This window comes from Anser brachyrhynchus (assembly GCF_964034855.1).
Source record: "Anser brachyrhynchus genome assembly, chromosome: 15".
Taxonomy (NCBI): Eukaryota; Metazoa; Chordata; class Aves; order Anseriformes; family Anatidae; genus Anser; species Anser brachyrhynchus.
Window position 1 is genome coordinate 13,075,129 of NC_137733.1, and position 19,840 is coordinate 13,094,968.

The following is a 19,840-nucleotide window of genomic DNA, read 5'->3' on the forward strand; positions in this document are numbered from 1 at the left end:
GTACCAAAATATCACTGTAGCAGATACATAAATCACCTCAAGTAGTATATTTCTGATGGTCTTAAAAATGGAAATAAAAAATTGCAAAGCACGGTCATCACCAATGGCTGGAGCAAAAATAGAACCATCACTGGACACAATTTTAAAATTATTTTGCAAGTTACAAGGTCATGCGAAGTGCAGTTTTGCTGCTTGCTTTATAAGTTCAGGTATTGGAGGAGTCTAATTCATAGCAGAGGTAAGGTTTTTCTCCCCATTAATGAAAACTGACATAAGTAATGAAATCCATGCCTATGACCTGTGAGAGACACCGAGCTTGTGCACGGGGAGGAAGCTGCAGTTCAAAACCACTGTGAAGTCATGAGAAAATCTCAGCTTGCTTTTATCTCCAGCTGGGAAATTGGGCAAAATCTAGAATTTCCTTACAGCTTACAGAATTAGTTGTCAACATAGCCCAGCTATAAATAATTCAAGTTCCATTTAGATGGAATGAAGATTCCAGTATCTCATCAAGTCATCATGAAGATAATCAGCTTGTGTCCTGTTCCATCACAAATCCCTGTGGAAATCCCCCTTGTCTTCCTTGAGACATGGTGCTGTAGTCTCAAGGCAAGCAGGCGGGGGATGCAGGGCAGTGATTGTGCTGAGGCATCAGCTGGATTTCAAAGCTGGATTCTAAAAAACAGCCCTCTCAATTTGTCTATCTGATGTATGCTACAGAAGCACGGGAATTAAATTTAGTGGCCTTTCTTTATAGAGTCTAGAGGCCGACTAATTTTAACACTGGATTCTTTTCAAGATGATTTTTAATTTGACATTTGTTTATAATGGGGATGCTTACAGAATGGCTGTGCAATGTGATTCACTGATGGACTAGGAATCCTGAGCTGTTCCTTCAGAGCTGGAAGAAGACAAAACATGACAAACCATCATTTTGGGTATTTCAGAATTCACTCTCAGGACACTAGAGCGTCTCTAGGGCACAGCGGTGTACTAACAGCCTCTCAGTAGGCCTAACGAGGTATCACATTGCAGCAGCAGACCTAGGAGGACACATGACTTCCTACTCATTTCGTATCATCTTAGGGATCTCTGCACCGACAACATCATGGAGAAGATTATTACTTCTTCAAGAGCCACAGTGATATGTGGCAGCGGAGATTAAATCCGGATATCAAATGTATGAGGCATGTAACTGAAAGCAGTCTTGCAAAAAGATTAGGGTGAAGCCATTTAGCAGAGACCAGTACCAGTCCGGCATCTTCTTGTTAAAGTAGTTTGTAGCTTCATGTTACTCAGAGATTAACACAGCTGGTAGTTCTCTAGGACCAATGTATGACTACTTGGGAAATCTTTATCTACTCTATGAAACTTGGAAGGAAAGGATTAAGGTCATGTAGTCTTTATACGAATGCTCTGGGGCCTACTCCTGCAGAAGGAAAGTGCCTTTGAAGGGAGTGGGGACTAAGCAGGGGGGACGTCCATGACATGCTGGGAGGCTGGGGCTTGGCAGGGGGGTGTTGGAAATCTCTGCAGACCTCGGGGCCACGGGGCAGCCAGGGCATGGGAGTCCACCTCTGTGAAGGGCCCGGTGCTTTGCTGTGTGCCAGAGATGAGGCCTGGAGCCACCAAAGAACATGAGGATTAGGCACGTTGGAAGCCCAGCACATCAGCCGAGGTGAATCCATCAGGGAGGCCTTTGCTAAGGCTTCGTGCATACCATATGCATGGCTTTTACTTTAATTCCTTCTTCTGAATGGGCCCCATGCTCTTGCCAGTGTGGGTAGAGGAAGAGCTGGTTCAAAGCATCAAAAGCAGTTGCTTAACATTTCCTTTAGATGTTCCCTTGTGTTTGCGTTTCTTGGATGTAGGAGAAATGTGCACAGAGCATTTCCTAGTTAAAAGCTAGCGTGGGTTTCCTCTCTTTTTACCAGAAGAGAATACGTGCCACCCTACTTTGCTATTTTCTTTGAAGACTGCAGACAGAAAGAGACTGCGGAAGAGGGTCTCAGACCCGTCTGTGCTACAGTGGGATAGAGTCTGGGAGATGCAGCCAGTAGTTCTCCTGCATTTTGAAGATCCGTTTTTTTTTGTCCTGCATGCTGACGGTCCCATGGTGCAGCCTGACCCTGTTCTGCCTTTTCTGAGACATCCTTCACTTGTATCTCTTGGAAAAAACAGAAGACAAGATTTCAATTCCTCCATTTCTCAGTTGTTTCTGTTGACACAGTAGATGGTGCCACAATGTAATGCATTTATTTGAGTGGTTTCTTATCTGGAGGCTTTTTATGTTTCCTTCGAGGACTGCATGTGCCTTATTATGCATCATAATTCCTATCCTTCCCCCTTTTTAAAGAGTTTTTTGTTGTTGTTTTTAAGATCTTAAATATTATCTCAGGAAGTAATTTATACCTTGAATTTTTCCCAGTTTTCCTCATGCTATCTAATTAGTATCGCTTTTAGAGTACAAACATTTAAGAAGAAATGAAATTCTGATAATTCACATTCAAATTTACATAATAGTGTTGGATTGCTGGATTTTTTCTCTCTTTTTTTTTTTTTTTGAGTAAAATGCAGTGCTCAGATTTTATATTGGGCCAGCCAGCATCTAATGTTGGAAAAACTGTATGGAGCAAGTGGTTTTGGAGAATGAATATTGCGAGTGAGTGCTCAGCATTCTTGGTCACATCTTGAGGGGAGTTTCGGATCTCCATTTTCCAAGTGCTTGGCAGCATGTCTGCAGGCGCTGAGATATCCACCGCTGGTTTTCTCTGTGGCTAGGATGTCAGAATAGCTAATTCCTCGCAACCAGAACTGACAGCAGAGAAACAAATGGTGACCTCCATTTCTGGCTTAGATGTCTTCTTCTGCATCAGCCTGAAAATGAGAACACCTTCTGTGTCTCGTAAATGCTTTGATAATTCAGGCTGACAATTTGTCTGCAAAAGACAGGAAAAAAAAATGAGAGGAGGTTTATGGTTCTGTGGCCTTGTGGCCAAAATGCAATACTTCATTCCTGATCCTTTGTTTGCTTTTTTGTTGGAAGTTTCACCTGCGGAGCATTTGGTTTTCTGGGTCTCAAAGCACAGTTTTCCTTCAGCAGCCTGTTTAAATATTTACCTCCCCTGCCCTTCCCATCCCACCATTCTTCAAACTGGAGAAGGGAACATTTATCCAGCGGCAGACTGGAAGATGCTTTGTCTGAGTGAGTAACAAATATTTGCAGTTTAATAAAGACTGGAGCTCTCGGTCGTTGGGAACACGTATTTCAGCCTCAATTTGGAATAGGTGATGAGGTGATTACCGAACCCTGGTTGCCATGGGGAAGGGAGGAGGGTGATTGCTTTTTGATTGAAGAAACTGCGAGGCACCTACAGTAACTTATTACTAACACACACTCAAGGTGCACTTGGCATCGATGCATCTTACGGGGAGCAGCAGTCCGTCTTGCTCATGTCTAAGGAGTCAGCTTTCGCAGCGTTAGTTATTGGCAACGAAGGTCAGATTTCCACAGCTGGCTGTTCCTGTGACATCCCTCAGATTTTGTGCGGCTGTGGGAGTGATTCCCTCCGGGGCGGGTGGTTGAATTTGTGAGCGAGGCCGGGCGGTACAGGGGTGCTCACAAATCAAGCAGACGGCTGGCCACATTCAGCGGCTTGCTTCAGCAGCGCTTGGCACTAGGCACCGATGTGAAATGAGAAGTGGAGGCTGAGGTCTATTAAACACATCAGATGATCGAGCTCGTGGGCTGGGGAGCAACCCCTGCAACTCCTTCACATTCAAAAATCTTTGGAGAAAAGCTGTGTCGGGGTGGTTTATGGGGTAACAAAGGGCACGGCTTGGTCTGTGAAAGCAGCACCAGACTGTGGTAGGGATGGGGCTGAGTGCGTTGTCAGGAGCTAACGGAGGGGCTGAGACAAGGGTGGTGGCTGCTCTCTGCTGGTGCTGAGAAGTGCTGAGCGCCTTCATCCTGCTGTATTCCCTCTCCTGCATGGCATGGCTGAGGGCTGTGCTTGGCATCTTGTTTCTGTCCAAAAATGAGAAGCATTTTGGGTGCAACCATTGACAGTAGAAGCTAACTCATTCCTTCTTTACCAGTTGGCCCTGTGCTGCATGCGAGTGCAAGGCCAGCTTTTTTGCCCAGTTTCAGTGTGGGTTTCCACCCTGCTTACTGCTTCCCATGCTGGAAGCAGCCACCAAATAGCCAGGGTCTTTGGAATGGCACTTAATTCTCTTATCCTTGTCCCTAATGATCAGACGGCAGTGGAGCCGCATCACAGTAATTGTGTTTGTCTCCTTCTCTGCTTTTCCTTGTAAATTTGTTCCTTGCATTTGTTTCTGGATGGCAGATGTGTTAATGGATGGCTAGTTTCAATGTGTTTATCTTTCTCGTGCTGTGTATTTTGGATATATAAGTGGTGAGAAGAGATAAGCACATAGAAACCACTTCTGCATTAATGCGAGTAATTCAGAGATTATAAATATATATGAGAGAATTTCTGTGCTTATGAGTATATTTTAATGTTTTGTTTAATGCATTGACTCTCTGGGGATGAGACAAGAAAAAAAAACCTCATTTCTATAATTTAAGCGGCTGGCAATAAAAATAGGAGCAAAGAAAGGACAAATTAAATATCCATGCTTTCAAATATATGCAGATAGCTTGCCTTTGAGGGCCAGCCCTTGCAATGGGGTCCTACAGCTCCAGCCCATCCTTTCCTGGACCGAAGCCTTGCACTGTGATGCCTATGGGACCCGGCATCTCCCTGGGGTGGCAGGACTGGGGCAAGTCAAGTCCCAGCACGTGCAAGGGTACGAGGGGGACATGGGGAGAGCTGCTTGGGGTTTTCCCTTTGCGAGGGCTGTGGAAAGGACAGCAGGGACTGCCAAAGCCAGTTGTACTCCCCTTCCCCCTGGGTGGACGGCAGACCTCACATACTAATGAGGATAAAGGGTAAGACATAATGAATAGGAAATTCATCTAGTTCCCATGTTGGCTATCTGGTTCTTGGAGCCCCTCCTAGCAGAGGAGGCACACACGTACACTCCTCTAAGCACACTTCTTTATGTTCTTTCTTGCTGCTTCACCACCTTAGCTGTTTTCAGATCTGTATGTGTCTTTGTTCAGGGTCACACTCCGTGGTCTCACCCCTCTAGTTGCAGATTTCTTTTATTCCAGAGCAGCATGCCAAGGAATAATAATAATACAAAATAATGCTTAACTTTTCTCACAGTTGAGAAAGGTCTTGGGAAAACAAAACAAAACAAAACAACCCCGGCAATAATCTATCAAAACATTCCCCATGGGCAAAAGCTGCTTAACTGAGCACGCTTAAGCTTATCAGCAAAAATGAAACTCTACTTTTCTCTTTCTCACTCCTTTTGAGCCCTTTTCATCAGCAGAAAACATCTCTGTCCCCGCAGAGCAGGATACAGACCTTCCTCAAAGAGTGCCATGCCCTGAGGACTTCCTCCAGTCGTTTCCAATTGCAGACCTGGAAAAAGTCTCTGGATTATTGGCCATACCTCTGTGCTACAAGATCAGGCAGCAAGTGATGCCTCTGGCTGCCTGGCTAGTTCAGTGCTTTGTTCTACAGCTTCGAGTCTGCAGATAAGAAGTTCAGGATCTGGCTGTTGGGTTGCACTGTAGCCTGGCAGCCAGATGAAGAAGGAGATTTCCCCGTGTCCTGGTGGTTCTCTCCTGGCAGAGGGCAAGGAGGTGGAGCTGCTCCTTCACCACCACCGGGACCCCTGCACCCATCACTGCCCCTGCTTTCCCAGGTTTTGCTTATTGCTCGCTGGAGCTAAAGGTTCAGGAAAGAGTTTGCTGTTGCTAGGAGTTCTGGCATCGTGCCCTGCACTAAAGCTTTGCTGTTTCCATGACAATTATATCAGCGTTCTGGCTTCTGGGCCGTCCTGCCTTGACTTCAGGAAGGGAATCTGGGAGATGAGATCAAGAAGAGAATTTTTGTGTTCTACTTGAAAGAGAAGATGTTCCCACCCTAAAGAGCCTTCCTGCACTGTGCTTGCAGACCCAAGGCTGTGGAGGGTTTCTCTTTTGGGACCTGTGTCTGTGTGGATCCATTTAACTCTCCTGCAGTCTGGATGTGCCTGTCCTGTGTGACATGATATTGTCTAAGCCACGAATTTCCATTCACAACCTGTGGCCACACAGATATTCACTGGTTTTTTTTTGGAGGGACCATGCTATTTTGATATGCCTATACCGTTACTGGCAGAGAAGTATACTTATATATAAATATTGATTATTCCTCAAGTGTAAAAGAAAAGCCCATAGAGACGGAAACCTATTTCATCTTCATTATCTTAATTTTCACTGCAAGGGGCTGCTGCATTGGTTCCAGGAAATGGTGACCACAAGAAGGGGCTTCACACCCAACACAGCGAATGGATGGGAGGTTCCCCGGAGGACACAGTTGCCCATTTTGGCCCCTGAGGGTCCCTGTGGAACAAGCAGGTGCCTGAAAAACATCCAGCCTTGAGACTTGAAGGTTACCCCAAAACTGTAACAAGAATTTCACTTTTCTGCAGGGAGAAAAATGAAAGCATTGCAGTTCAGACCTCTTGGAAAAACCTAATGTGGTATTTATTTCAGGTATAAATTTGGATATATAAAAATGGCACCTTTGTTCTCAGCCTGCGGTGCTGGATCCAGCTCTGACTTGTAAATTAGGAGTGGATCCTTTAAGTCGGTGGAATTACGGCAGCCGATATGACAGCAGCCTCACCTTGACAGTATTTCGTTCACCGTGGGCTTCGCTGTAAGCTCCTGCTGGTATAAATCAGAGGAAACGCTGCTGAAGTCAACCCTGGTGGAGAGGGAATGAAAGAGAAGGCAATCTGTGTGCTTTCAGGCAGCAGATAACGTCTGCACGCCCTCCTGCCACAAAGGAGGCTTGGGCGTGCGGCGTGGGGGAGGCAGCATCCCGCCGCCTCGCTGAGCACCCGGGTCCGTGATGAAATGATGGCACCAAAAACATCTCGGCACCAACCCCAGGCTGGAGACAGGGCTCAGAAAAACCCCGCGTGGTGCTTGCTCTGATGCTTTCCCCACCCGTGTCCCCTCCTGCTCTCCAAGGAGTGGGCTGAAGCTTTACACCCCGAGGATTTAGGAGGATTTTCGCTGCTTTTCTCTGCCTGTTGCACATCCTCTCCTTGAGGCGTTTCTGCCAGAGGCTGTGCCAGGTCGTTAGATTTTGAAGGAGAACATCCCAGCCTTCACTGAGACTTTGTGAGTCAGCCCACTCCGAGTACTGATCCACGCTGTGAGGCTGTGTAGAAACTCCGTGTTTTCCCCTGTGCTACACAGACCCCAAAAGAACAGCCTTAACGAGCAGAACTGCTGGATGGAGCCTGAGGAAAAGCAGGGTCAGCTCTCGGCTCAGCTCGTGGCTGAGCCACCACGGCTTGGGCAATTACACTGATGTCTCAGGTGCAGGTCCCAGTACCTGTGGCTGGATGAGCACGTTCCTGCTGGAAATGATCTTCCTCTGGGCATGTGGCTTGTGAGATCCTTGGGCTGCCTCTGGTACCGATTGCTGCAGATTTAATAGTGTTATTAGTTTAGCTGGTCAGACCTTTATCAGGACAGATTAGCAGGTGTATGAGAGCTGTAATATCCTTGGCAGCACTATTTCTTCCCCAGTAATTGCCTTAAGACGGTTTCATCTCCCTGTCTGGGTTTGCTTTGCTTTCATTCCCTTTTTTTATTCTTTAGCTTATTTCCTGAATGTTGTGCCACGTTTTCCTTCCTCACGCTGAGAAATAACAGCTCGCGACTTGTGAGCACCAGATAATGGGGTACGTCTGCCCGAGCGCCCGTTCGCACAGATCTTTAATTCAGCAGCCCCGGCCTTGTGGCGAGTGGCTGAGGAGAGGGAAGCGGTGACTGACTGCAAACACCTCAAGTGGAAGTTGAAAAAAAAAGGCAAAAAGGCTGGGCAGCATCTGTGGCCTGTGCAGCCACACAGAGACACTGGGGCAGCATCAGCCTGGGGGGGCATTGCATCCGCCCTCCTCAAGCTCCCCCTCACCGCAGTGATCAGAAATGATGGCTGGTTTAATTTTTCCGTCCTCCTCGGTGCTCGGAGGTGCAGGGCTGGGAGATGCTGCTTGGACGAGTACCAAAACCCCACCTCCCGCAGAGGCAGGGAGAGGCCAAGCGGGCAGGCACATGGGACAGCCAGGGCCAGGGCATCAGCAGTGCTGACTGCTCACTTCTCTACAAATTGGACCCAGAGAGCCTGGCACGGTGCTGCGACTGGGAAATGCCTGTCTGATTAAGGGATGATTAAGGCTTGGCTATCCTATCCTGTCCTGCACACAGCGTCTTGTGCTCCACAGCGTCTGCCTGTTGTCATAAAAACTGAGAGAGACAGGGGCGAGGCATACGGGGGCAAGCAATTAATTCCTGGATCTTTTAGAAGCTCAGGTGCAGAAATATTTCATGTGGATGCTTTAAAACACAGCCTCCTCAGATAATTCCCCCCCCTCCCCCCCCAGTTTGCAACACGAACCAGCTGTTTTATTCAGAGTGCAAGGAAGTAAGAGGAAAAGGTTGGGCATGGAAAACCCTTGCAATCAAGGGCCGTGCTGCAGCTCTGTGGGATCCCCACGCAGTGAGGGTGACCACAAGGTAAGCAGGGCCCCTGCTCTGGTCCCTTCACTTGTGTGCTCCAGGCACTGCTTTCTTCTGGGGGTTTCTTGCAGTCAGCAGAACACCAAGCAGGAAGACGCTGGTCTAGATTCCTCCCTTGGAAAAAAATGTTCTCTGCAAGTGCTGAATCTGCCTTTATTGCTGAAATATTTTTAAATGATTACTTTAATAAAAAATTAATGAAATAAGTGACGGGACTGCCTCATAACCTTTAGTGAGCGGTACCCCTCTAAGGCAGAAAGCACCGTCCTTTCCTCTCCAGAGAGAACACCTACCCCAGCGCAGCTCTCCCTCTGCCCCAGATCAGGTTTTCCCAACAGGTCCAAGCTCAGAGTGAAATCCTGAAATTAGGGCAGCCAGGAGCAGGCTGGCGAGGAAGTGTGGGAGCAGGCAGCAGCGTGAGGCTCCACTGATTTGCAGCTGCCTTGGGTTAGCTCTGAGTCCTGGGACTTCACCTAAAGATGTTTAGCAGGCAGAGAAAGCAAGTGCTGCAGCTTCTGTGCCCCAGGGGCTGACCTAACCAGCACTCATTCGTTCCTAGGGAGTTTGGGAAAGATTCCTGTGTCTGCCAGGCAAGCAGCACTTCTGCGGATGCTGACTCTTTCCTGAAGGGCTCCGGTGATCTCTTTGGTTGTACCTGCTCATAGCTGCTCTTGTTTGTACTTCTAGGAGCCTCCGGTGATTTGTTTTTGTGCTGAATATAATTACAAAGTTAAACTGAGCTACACTGATTTTCCCTAGAAAATTTACTCTGGTAGTTCTCTGCTTACAACGACAGGGACATCACAAAACAGTGGAAGCTCAAGCATCTCCTGCACTCTCCCTGTTTGTTTAATGGTTTCAAGTCAGGGCAGGTGTTGGTGGATGGGGTGTGCTGTGGTGTGGGAGGAGACCCCAGAGCCACGCTCAGGGCTGCTGATGTTGCAGATAACCCACCAGCCAGATTCCACCTGATTTTGAGTCCCAGCATCAACAAAGAGTAACATGCAATGTACCAACAGGCAGGAGTTTCCCTTCGGAGGAGATTCTTCTTTCTGGGGTGCTGAGGATTGCTGCAGCAAAGGTGCTGACCCACCGAGAGGGCTGACAAATATTAAAAGAGGGCCAGAGCTGTTATTTCTGTTTCGCTGCACCGGAGGAGGCACCGGGAACTGTCCGCTGGGACTCCTCGGGCGTTCGCTCTGCAAGGGCCTGAGTGAGCATTTCTCACCCGTGCTGCGTCAGCGGTAACGTGTCCTCCCTCCCGGTGGCTGTGTCCTGCGAAGTTTCACTCTTGATCAACTTAGACCATCTCTGAAGCCATCCCCTGCTCTCCTGCTCTTTAAAACAAAACTCAGACTAATGTGGGCTTTTTTTTTTTTTTTTCCTGTTTTAGGAATGTAAGAGCAGTTGAATGGGATGGACCAAAGCGTGCTGAGCCCAGCATCCTGCTTCCATGGTAAGTCGATAGCAGCCTGGGGGAGGAGTAAGAGCTGTATTTATAGGTTGTAGACCTGATGCCCTCTATGCCACAGGTTTAATCATTGCTTTTAATAGCCCTCGGCGGCCCTTTTCGCTGTGAACACTCCAGTCTCCCCTTGAAGCCTTTGTATGGCTCTCAGCCCTCAGCACCTCCCCTGCCAGTGAGCTCCCGCTGCTGCTCGGGGGGGGACGAGGGGCTGCCTTGCCCTGCCACATGCTGCCTAATCGTTTCATCGGCTTCCTGGGGTGTTTTATTATAAGAAGGGGTGATTCATCATTCTCCATATGACTGCTACGTACCAGTCATGATTTTACTTGCCTCTGTGATGCCCCATATGAAAGATTCTTTCTTTTTTTCTCCCTCCAGTGGTTCACAGGCAGAGAATAAATCCATAGCATCTTTGAGACAATAGTGGCAGTACAAGGAAAGACCACAGGATATTCTCAGAGAGTTACCGAACAGTGACTATCTGTAAGTCCTTACAGCAGCAAAGGGATTCAAGTAAAGCTGTTTTAAACATGCTATTTTGGTAATGTGGTAAAACGCCTGTATTGACTCAAATGGCAAAGCAGAGAAGGAGGGCCCACGGGGCTACGAGTGGGACTGAGATGCATTAGCAGCGTTGCTGCGGGAAAACCCTGTCCTAGAGACATCTCAAATTCACATTTCCAGCCTGCCTGCATGCATTTAGAGAGAAACACATTTCTCTCTAAGAGAGACTTCTGGCTTGAGCTCCTTTGAGGAAACCACCCGTGCTCACCACCCAGAGCCGTGTCCGCTCCCAGTTCCTCGAAGGGCCAGAAGTCTCCTGAACACCCATCGAAGTGTCTGGCATCGGGAACAAGGAGCTTGTGCGGCATGGAGGACCCTCAGATGCCTTATCAGGCACCAATACAAGGAGATGTTTTATCAGATAGGAGGGGAAAAAAGTTGTTTCAGAGCCAACATGAGTCACAGAGGCACCGCTAGCGCTGCACAGCCCTGCTCAGGTTAATAAAATGCCTGCCAGAGCCCGGGTGGCTCACGGGAAGCGGTGGCTTTCGTATTGACGTCACTGCTCCTAATTTACTCTTGGGTGATAGCGGCCGAAATTCATTACCACCTGGCAGCTGCCGGGTAAGCCACACAAGATAAACCAAGGCTCCCTGGAGCAAACAGGTGGCTGCTGCGCGAAGGGAGCCGCTGGCATCAGCGGGGCACGAAGGGATTTTCATCAGAGACCTGAAGAAGTGAATGAGTGAGATCGAGGGGAATTCATCGCCGAGCAGTGACCAGTGAGAGACAGGGGGAGATCTCTCGACAGAAACAGCAGAGAAGCAGCCGAAGCAGGGGAGAGAGGGAGAAGTGACAGAGGGAGCCAAAGAGGAGTTAAACAGAGCAATTTGACTTTATTATAGGAAAGCAGGAGCACGGAATGAAACTGAGAAACATTTAGGAGTGTGAAGAGATGACCCTGCCCCGGGGAAAGGGTACTTGGCACAGTGTGTCTTGGAGGGCAGGAGCTCCGTGGGGCTGGAGAAAGGCGTGGATGTTTGTTGGCAGAGGGGCAAGGCACAGGAGCCTTCGGGAGAACCTGCAGCCCCTGGTTTTTCTGCCTCCATGGAGGGCACAGAGACCAGCAGGGTAGGACATGTGAGCCAAGGAAAAAAAAATAAAATTCCTCCGGGAAGCTTTGTGAATGTGGATTTCTGGGATCTTTGCTTGCATCATTTGATCCTGGCCTTTTTCAGAGCTGGGCTGCCCCGTGGGATGGAGCCAGTCTGGCATTTCCATGTTCCTTTCATTGCAATTTAATCAGGGCAGGATTAAATATGTTGGTCAGGGCAAGGTGGGGAGGTTTCAGCATCGTGTCACATCTGGTCTGTGGGTGGCAGACATCTGTCTCCGGGACCTGGACTCAGTGGGCATTCGGAGCAAGCTTTTAATGCTCCAGAGCCCAGCACATTTTTGCCAGCCCTAAAAACACACCCTGAAAGAGGAAATAAAATCTTCACAGGCTTTACTCCGCAGCCACTAAAAGATCAAGCAGTAGTACACTCCTGTATCACCTGCAAAAATGCAGATGTCCTCATCTCCCCGAACGCATAAAAGACATTTCTCACCCAAAGTAAATCTGAGTATTGTAATTTCTTTCTCCTTCACACAGAAAGGGAATACAAATTGCAGAGGGCGCTGCCTGTTAAGGAGGAATCTCTTGTTTTCCAGGCAAATCATTAGTACCATAAAATGTTATTTAATGACCATTAAAAAGGTGGAAATATTGATGATATGAATGGCTATTTTTGGCCTCTCTCTCTGTCTTTTTTTTTTTTTTTTTTTTTTTTTTTTGGTGAGCAAAAGGCTTTCCAGAAGGCAGGAGGATATTATCTGAAACTGAGATTTCCCAGAGCATCGTCCCATCATTCAGTAACTAAAAAAGCCCCCAGCCTTCAAAAGCCTGAGTTCCATTAGATGCGAAATCCCCTCCCAGGATGCCCACTGCTTCTGTTTTTCGGGGCACTGTGAAGAGCCCTGCATGAGTCAGTGTGGACGGACTCTTCTGGCAGCATCAGGCTGCAGCGTGCAGCCCCTCGTAGCCAGCACGGGGCAGGCACAGGGTAGGGGCCAATCTGTGGTTTCATTCCAGCCCTGCCGAGCATTGCTGTATTTTTTTTCCTCCCACCTGTTGCCTGCTCTGGTGTGTTTGCACTTCGAGATCTTTGGGAGAAAGGTTTCCCCTCCTTATCATACAGCCCCAGTGCTCAGTGCAATGGGATTCTTAAGCTTTAGTGAGGCCTTTCGATGCTAATATAATAAAAATATACAATTTATTTATCAAAGGCTCTTTTAAAAGAAATGATGGAAGAAATAGATTTTAACCTACTTCTGATCCTTGGGAAAAGAAAGCACTTTGATTCCCTCCTTCCCAGACAAATAGCATTGCATTATTTGATTCTGATTTTACAAGCTATAAAACACTTTCTATTTTTATTTTCACATGCCGTTGACTTTGCTTGGTACAGACACAGCCAAACAAGCGCTGGTTTTTCAAGTGCAAATCACGTTAATAGAAGCCTGGTTCTTTTGACTCCGCACACGGTAACATAGCGGTAAGAAAAAGACAGCTGATACCCAAAGAATATTTTCCTATTGCATTTTCTAAATCACCTCCAGGGCTCCATTATCCATTCTGAATTTCCAAACGTGGAGTGGTGATGACTCCTTTAGTACTTCTGGCGCTGTCTCTTCACATCAGGAGAATTTATCTGCATGGGGGAGTGAAACAATACGATCAGACAATGAAATCTTGAGTGGTAAAGTGTGTGAAATTCCCCACTAATTTTTTTATGATGCTGTTTCTAGCGTTTCTTCACTGCTGGTAATAACAACTGACATATCTGTAGCAGAGAGTGCCTGTTCTGGCTGCTTTTTATCGGCGCAGGGTGAGCAGCAAGCAGCCAAGTTGCTGTTGTATCCAACCTGCTTCTCTGCTGTAGCACTCGGAGATGGAGCTGCAGGGGAGAGCCCTCTCGTTGGGAAGCTGTCTGTCGGATCATGTGCCTGCTGGCTGGGCAACAGGTTACACGTCCAGTTGTCCCCAGTAGAAATCATTTGTCTTAACGCTTGATCTGAGTTAAAATGTTTTATTTTTATGTTTTTTAGTTAAAATGTTTTATTTGTTTAAATTTTTTTTCCCCACGTTTCTTCCCTTCTTGCCCTGTCTCTGTATTTTTGAACTGGTGGTGGGAGTGAGTAGAAGAAAGTTTTTGCCATCATTAAAATATCTCACTCAGAAAGACCTCTCGAGAGTCCTTAAATGCAGGTGAGGAGGTAAGGTGCACCGCCTGAGCAGAATTACAAGGAAGTGTTCTCGCTGGAGACAGTGTTCAGGGGTGGATGCTGGCAAGAATTCAAGCGTCCACACTTGTTCTTATTGCCCTGCCCTCCCTGAAACCTCCTGCCCGTGGCAGAGGGTCCTTTCCTCGCAGGCTGCGTGGAGCCCTGGTAAGAGAGCAGCTCTGGGACTGAGGAACGGGTTGTCCCTTCAGACAGAGAGAAGTTAAAGAGAGAGACCATTCTTTGGTGGTACTTGCTCTTCATCTCCTTGGCTGACCTGTAGAGGTTCCCAACAAAGCAATAGCATATAGGGTTGAGGCTGGAATTGTTGAGGCCGAGCCACTGGGCAAAAGGCCTGAGCTGCAGGATCCAAGGAGAAGGAGTCACGTCCTGCAAGGACTTGGGGATGTTGAAATCGATCCAGATGTCCATCAGGTAGACGGGCAGCCAGGAGATGGCGAAGAGCAGGACCAGGGCCACCACCATCTGGGCCACCTTCTTGCGGATCTTCAGCCTGGAGGCCGGCAGAGAGCGGTTCAGGGCACTGCTCTCCTTCAGCTGGCTGCCGCGGCTCCACAGCCGGCGCACCGTGAGGAAGCAGATGACCATGTTGAACAGGACCGGCAGGCAGTAGAGAGCACAGAAGAGCAGAAAGTTGTAGGCTTGCTTGAGCCTCTCCTGAGGCCAAATCTCCCTGCAGATGGAGAACACCAGGGGCAGGCCCTCCACCACCCCGATCTCATCCCGTCTGTTCATGAAGACGAGCGGCATGCAGATCCCCGAGGACAGCAGCCACACCACCAGGATGGTGCTGAGGATCCGCTTCTGGGTGAAGAAAGAGCGGGCGTTGAGCGGGTTGTGCACGCTGTAGTACCGGTTCACGCTGATGACGGTCAGGCTGAGGACGCTGGCAGAGACCGAAACGGCCTGGATGAAGGGCACGGCCCGGCAGAGGAAGTCCCCGTACACCCAGGCTTTGTAGATGAGGTTCCCCACGGTGATGGGCATGCAGACGCACACCACCATGAGGTCGCACACGGCCAGGTTGATGAGGAGGCTGCGGGTGGCACTCAGGCTGGACGCCCGGCTCGGGCGCTTCCGAGTGAGCACCCTGATGGACATGATGTTGCCCACGAAGCCCACCACGAAGGACACCAGGTACATGGCCGTGAGGCTGATGGTGACGGGCTCCTTGGCGAAGAGGAAGAGCATCTTCTCCAGCTCTTCCCAGCCCAGCTCCTGGCTCCCGTTCCACAGCCCGCCTTGGGTCTGGTTCTCCTCCTGCCAGAGCTGCAGCAAGCCGGGGGGGGCCCGGGGGACGGGGGGCGAGGAATTCATGGCTGAGCCCCCCCCCGAGCACCCCGGGCTACCAGGGCAGAGCCTCCCGCGCCGCACCGAGCGATCCTGGCATGGTTACGTGGGAGCAGCCCCGCCTGTAAAAGAGGGTGCAGAGAGGGGGGGTGAGGGCTGCTGCCGGCATTTTCCCCTCGGGGGGGGAAGGTGCCGGGGGCTGGGGGGGGGGGTGGTAAATGGCTTCTGGGCAACTTAGTTCAGCCGCGGCTGTGAGCGCCGGGGAGGGCGCAGCGGGCAGCGGAGATGCCTGGGGGGGGGGGGGGGAGAGGATGGAGGGTTTTTTTTTGGGGGGGGGATGTCAGTGCCCGGCCCCGGGGAGCCGGGGTGGGGGCCACGTTACCCCCCGCACCCCGGCATCCCTAGCCTCAGCCGCGCAGCCCCGGTCCCCCCCCCCCGTCCTCCCGGCAAAGTTGCGTGCCCCCCAGCCCCGGTCCCCCCCGCCCCCTCCCCTCCCCGCGGTGCTCCCCGCTTCCCCCGAACCCACCGACCCCCCCCCCCCCCCCCGTCTCCCCCCGGCTGTGCCCCGGTCGCGGTGCGGCGGCACTCACCGGCCGGGGGCGGGCAGCGGCTCCCCCCGCCGGCTGCTCTGCCGTGTGCTGCCGGTGCGGGACCCGCTGCCACGGGCACGGGCACGGGCACGGGCACACGCTCCTTGGCACGGCTCGGCTCGGCTGGACACGGCTCGGCACGGTTCGGCGCGGCACGGCTCGGTACGGCTGGGCACGGTTCAGCACGGTTCGGTGCAGCTCGGCACGGCACGGCTCTGCTGGGCACGGCACAGCTCGGCACGGCTCAGCACGGCTCGGCACAGCTCGGCTGGGCACGGCACAGCTCGGCACGGCTCGGCACACCCAGCCCTGTCCTGCCCCCCCGAGCTCTGCGCGGCCGCACCCGGCGCTGCGTGCAGACCCCGCTGCGCTCTCCCGGTCCATGCCCCCCCCCCAGCGCACAGCGGGGTGCAGCCCCCCTTGCCCCCCCCCCCCTCCCCCCGCACCGCCCCCCTCTGCACACCCGTCCCCCCCCCCCCGTGCACCCCCCCCGCCGGCCCGGATCTCCTTTTGCACCCCCTTGGCACCCGCACGGCACCCCCCGCTTGTCGTCTGCTGGGAGCGTTGGCTCGCTTCGAGCCGAGCCGTGCCGAGAAAATGCCGAGCCGTGCCGTGCCGTGCCGAGCCGTGCCGAACCGTGCCAAGCCGAGCCGTGCCGTGCCGAGCCGTGCCAAGCCGAGCCGTGCCAAAACGAGCCGTGCCGTGCCAAGCCGAGCCGTGCCAAAACGAGCCGTGCCGTGCCAAGCCGAGCCGTGCCAAGCCGTGCCGTGCCGTGCCGAGCCGTGCCAAACCGTGCCGGGCTGCAGATGCCCGGGCCGTGGTGCTGAAGGGACAGTTCCACCCGAGCCGGACGGGGCCCTTCCCCTCCCTGGGCCCTTCCCCTCCTCTGGGCCCTTCCCCTCCCCTTATACCCCCCCGCTCTCCTCCAGAACAAGGAGCCCGGGCACCCCGTGCCCACCTCCGTCACACCAGCCCCGCTCCTTCTGCGCCTCCAGCAGAAGCCAGTGGCTGCCACCACGGCACGTGGCAGGAGCCCACTGGAGCAACGAGCCCTCGGGGGGACACGCAGTGTTGTGGCTTTTCTCTCAAACTGGGGGAATGAGGAGAGTGTTTCGTGGAAAAAGTCACTTGAAAAAGTTGGAGGGGTTGGTTGGGCCAAACTAGGCTGGGTCAATAAATGAAGCTGTTCTCTTGGAGGTACTCGGGTGGTGCCAGGGAATCAGAGGGGAAATGTTTGACAAGAGGAACGGAGAGTTCTGCCTGGGGAGGCTGGGTTTTGGTTTATTTCTTTGCCCTCTCCTAGAGAGAGCAAGCCCAGGTTGGCACTGAGTGGTGAACGCCCTTCGTTTCGGGGGGAGATTCTCCGTCCGTTTCAGTCTATTTGTGTTTAAGAAGAAAGCAAATATTTTTGGTCAGCCTGACGTGAAGTGAAAGAAAGATCAGGAGTGGAGCAGCGTCAGGGGGGTGTCAGCAGAGAAAGCTCTTCTGCATCAGAACGCGTTTGCTTCGGGCATGTGACTGCTCGTTCCCGTATAGTTTTATGTATGTGTATTTATAGACCTTCAGAGACAAACAACTTCCATAAACTAATTATAGCGTGTCGCCCAGAGCACAAGGTACACATTATTCTACTCAGGGAAATGCACGGATACTCTCATGGATACCTAAAATCCGCTGCAATTTCACAGCTGCTCCACAAGCAAATTGACGTGTGGCAAACAGGCGACTCGGCAGGCTGGGGCACGGACATCACTGGGAACCTCCACGCACCCAAGCCCTTGCCAACCTCTGCCCAGCCTCCCTAAAGCCGACACATCGTTACACACAGAAAACAAGAGAACAGAGGTGTTAAAGTCGTCACTTTTAGTAGCGTATTAACAGGCTACAAGAGGAGAGAGCAAAGAAATGTGCCAGGGCTCTTTAAACGTATTTTTGTCCAGGTAATTGCCTTCCAAATGTTCAAGCTAATGAATGCAGTTAACATTTTTATCCCATGCTCTTTGTTTGTAACCTGCATGATTTACTGCTCAGGAACCTAAGGCTAGATTACTAAGTTGATCAGCGGTTCGATATAATTAGGATGAATCTGCTTTTGCATCCATTGACACAACTCACAAATGCCAAGTCATCTCTAGCAACAAATCACAAATCCATATGCCGCGTACGGCGGACAGAAAGGACAAGGACGTTGATTACAACAAGCTCATTGATTACAGCAAGCTCAAAGTCACCAAATAACTCAAGACGGGGAATCTCCAGCAAAAAGAAAACGCCGTACTCTTTTCACATCGGCTCCCCTCTTACTGAACGGCTTTGGAGTAAAAGCTAAAGAAAGCTCGCTGGAGACAGGAGCCATCCTTCACCGGCAAGGGTAATGGAGTGGACGCTGATCGTACAGCACTGTGCATCAGAAATAACCCCCTGGTCTCACCGGAGTTACAGCTGCGAAGCCCTGACCTGAGAGGAGGAGTGAGTCAGCTGCTCTGGGGCATTGCCAGAATCTCAGAAAAACCTCACAGCAGCTCCCAAGCCCGGCACGTCAGCCCAAACCTGCTGTGCCCACTTCACGTCAGAGTCCCAGGGTGGGGTAAATTTAGCAGAGCTGGCTCAGCACGACCTCCCCGCTCCCTCTGCGGCACCAGCGGGAGCTGCGCGGCCGCACCGACGTGCTCCGACTGTCCCAGGCCCAAGGAGCGGTGTAAATGAAGGAAACCCTGAGGATTTTTCAGCTTGTGCTGGTGGTCAGAGGGATCAGCTCCTTGTGAGCGGAGCAATTCCTCCAGTGGGGCAGCTCCCTACAGCAGCTCGCGTCCCTCCCCCGTGTAAACACGCTGTGTACAAGGGGCTGGCTGGGCAGCTGGCCTCGGGTCCCGGTGCCTTTGGGAAGAGACGGTGAGCTGGGAAAGCTGGAACTGGTGGAACTGGTTCCCTTTGGTTTTGCTGGGAGGAAAAACACTTGGAAAGCACTGGATAAAAAGCAGAGTGGTTCCTCATTCCCACTTTGCTCCTGTCCCTCACACTTTTCAGTCGATGGCCCAGAGATGGGGGGACCGAGGGGTATGGGAAGCTCCTGGAGCCCTTAGACCTGCCCATGCTGTGTGAGCTCCTTGCAGCCCCCCCGGGGACCCTGCCACCCAGCAGGGCTACGTGTGCATTTCTAAAGCTTGATATCTACAGGAGGAATACTGACACCTGTCTCTTTTCTCTCTTTTGCCATCAGGACAGAGTAACAGTGTCACCATTTGCTAGCATGTATTGGACAAAAGAGTCTCCATCCTTCCCTGGGCCATTTTCTTATACCCAGCAATGCTCCCCAGATCCCCCGTGTTATTCTTTTTGGGGATCTCTGTGCCGAGTTTGCCGCTCCCTCTGCTGGTGGCTGCTCCGTCCATGTGGCACTGCAGCTCCAGCACCGTGGTTTTGGTGGGGACATGAAGTTATTTATGGCACCGTGGCCCGGGTGCACAGCATAGCACAGCTCCGGCGTGGAGGTCATTGATGCTGGCACTGGCATGGGTGTAAATCTGGGTAGAGACAAGAGGCCGATGCTGTGCACAAAGACAAAACACAAATAATGCCAAGTGCACTTCAGAATCTTTGAAACTAAACTCACAGAAGAAATACAAAACAGCTGGGAATTGATGTTTGCTGTTTGTAATTACTCTTAGGAGAGTTAAACCCCTTCTTCTCCCTCTATTCTTCCCCTCTCAATCAAAGAAGGAAACATTTAAACTATTTCAAGTGTCCTTCTGAGGATTTTAAATGGAGAATGTGTGCATTTTTTCTGCCTGGGAATATTCACTGATGTCTGTTTTCATAAACAGATACGTGCCAACTTCTTTATCTTCCATCATTGTTATTGGAAGCCTCTTAGACTGAGTGCTCCGGAAATGTAGTGGCTGAAATGAAAAGATAATTTTGCACATAAGAATTTGTCCGATATGATGTTTGCTCACTCAGAAACAACGAAACACCATTTTGGCA

At 50.9% G+C, this 19,840-nt stretch overlaps 2 protein-coding genes across 3 annotated transcripts in view; one reads left to right on the forward strand and one right to left on the reverse strand.

Annotated features, from left to right (window-relative positions):
* The window catches only part of CHST12 (carbohydrate sulfotransferase 12), a 54,990-nt gene that overhangs the window by 29,886 nt on the left and 5,264 nt on the right, over positions 1-19,840 (forward strand). Inside the window, exons 2-3 of the transcript XR_013939602.1 lie at positions 10,053-10,115; positions 10,506-10,610. The gene's annotated coding sequence lies outside the window, so the exon portion shown is untranslated. The remainder of the gene's footprint in view (positions 1-10,052; positions 10,116-10,505; positions 10,611-19,840) is intronic.
* LOC308178116 (galanin receptor type 1-like) lies at positions 10,511-16,204 on the reverse strand. Of its 2 annotated transcripts, XM_080556188.1 has the most exons (3): positions 16,160-16,204; positions 15,857-16,109; positions 10,511-15,388 (listed from the first exon to the last, which is right to left on the reverse strand). In XM_080556188.1, the coding sequence occupies exon 3, from the start codon at positions 15,291-15,293 to the stop codon at positions 13,974-13,976; it is 1,320 nt and encodes a 439-aa protein (XP_080412314.1). In that variant the 5' UTR covers positions 15,294-15,388; positions 15,857-16,109; positions 16,160-16,204; the 3' UTR covers positions 10,511-13,973. The 2 variants fall into 2 exon arrangements, with proteins under 2 accessions (XP_080412314.1, XP_080412313.1); XM_080556187.1 differs by having other exon boundaries at positions 15,857-16,182.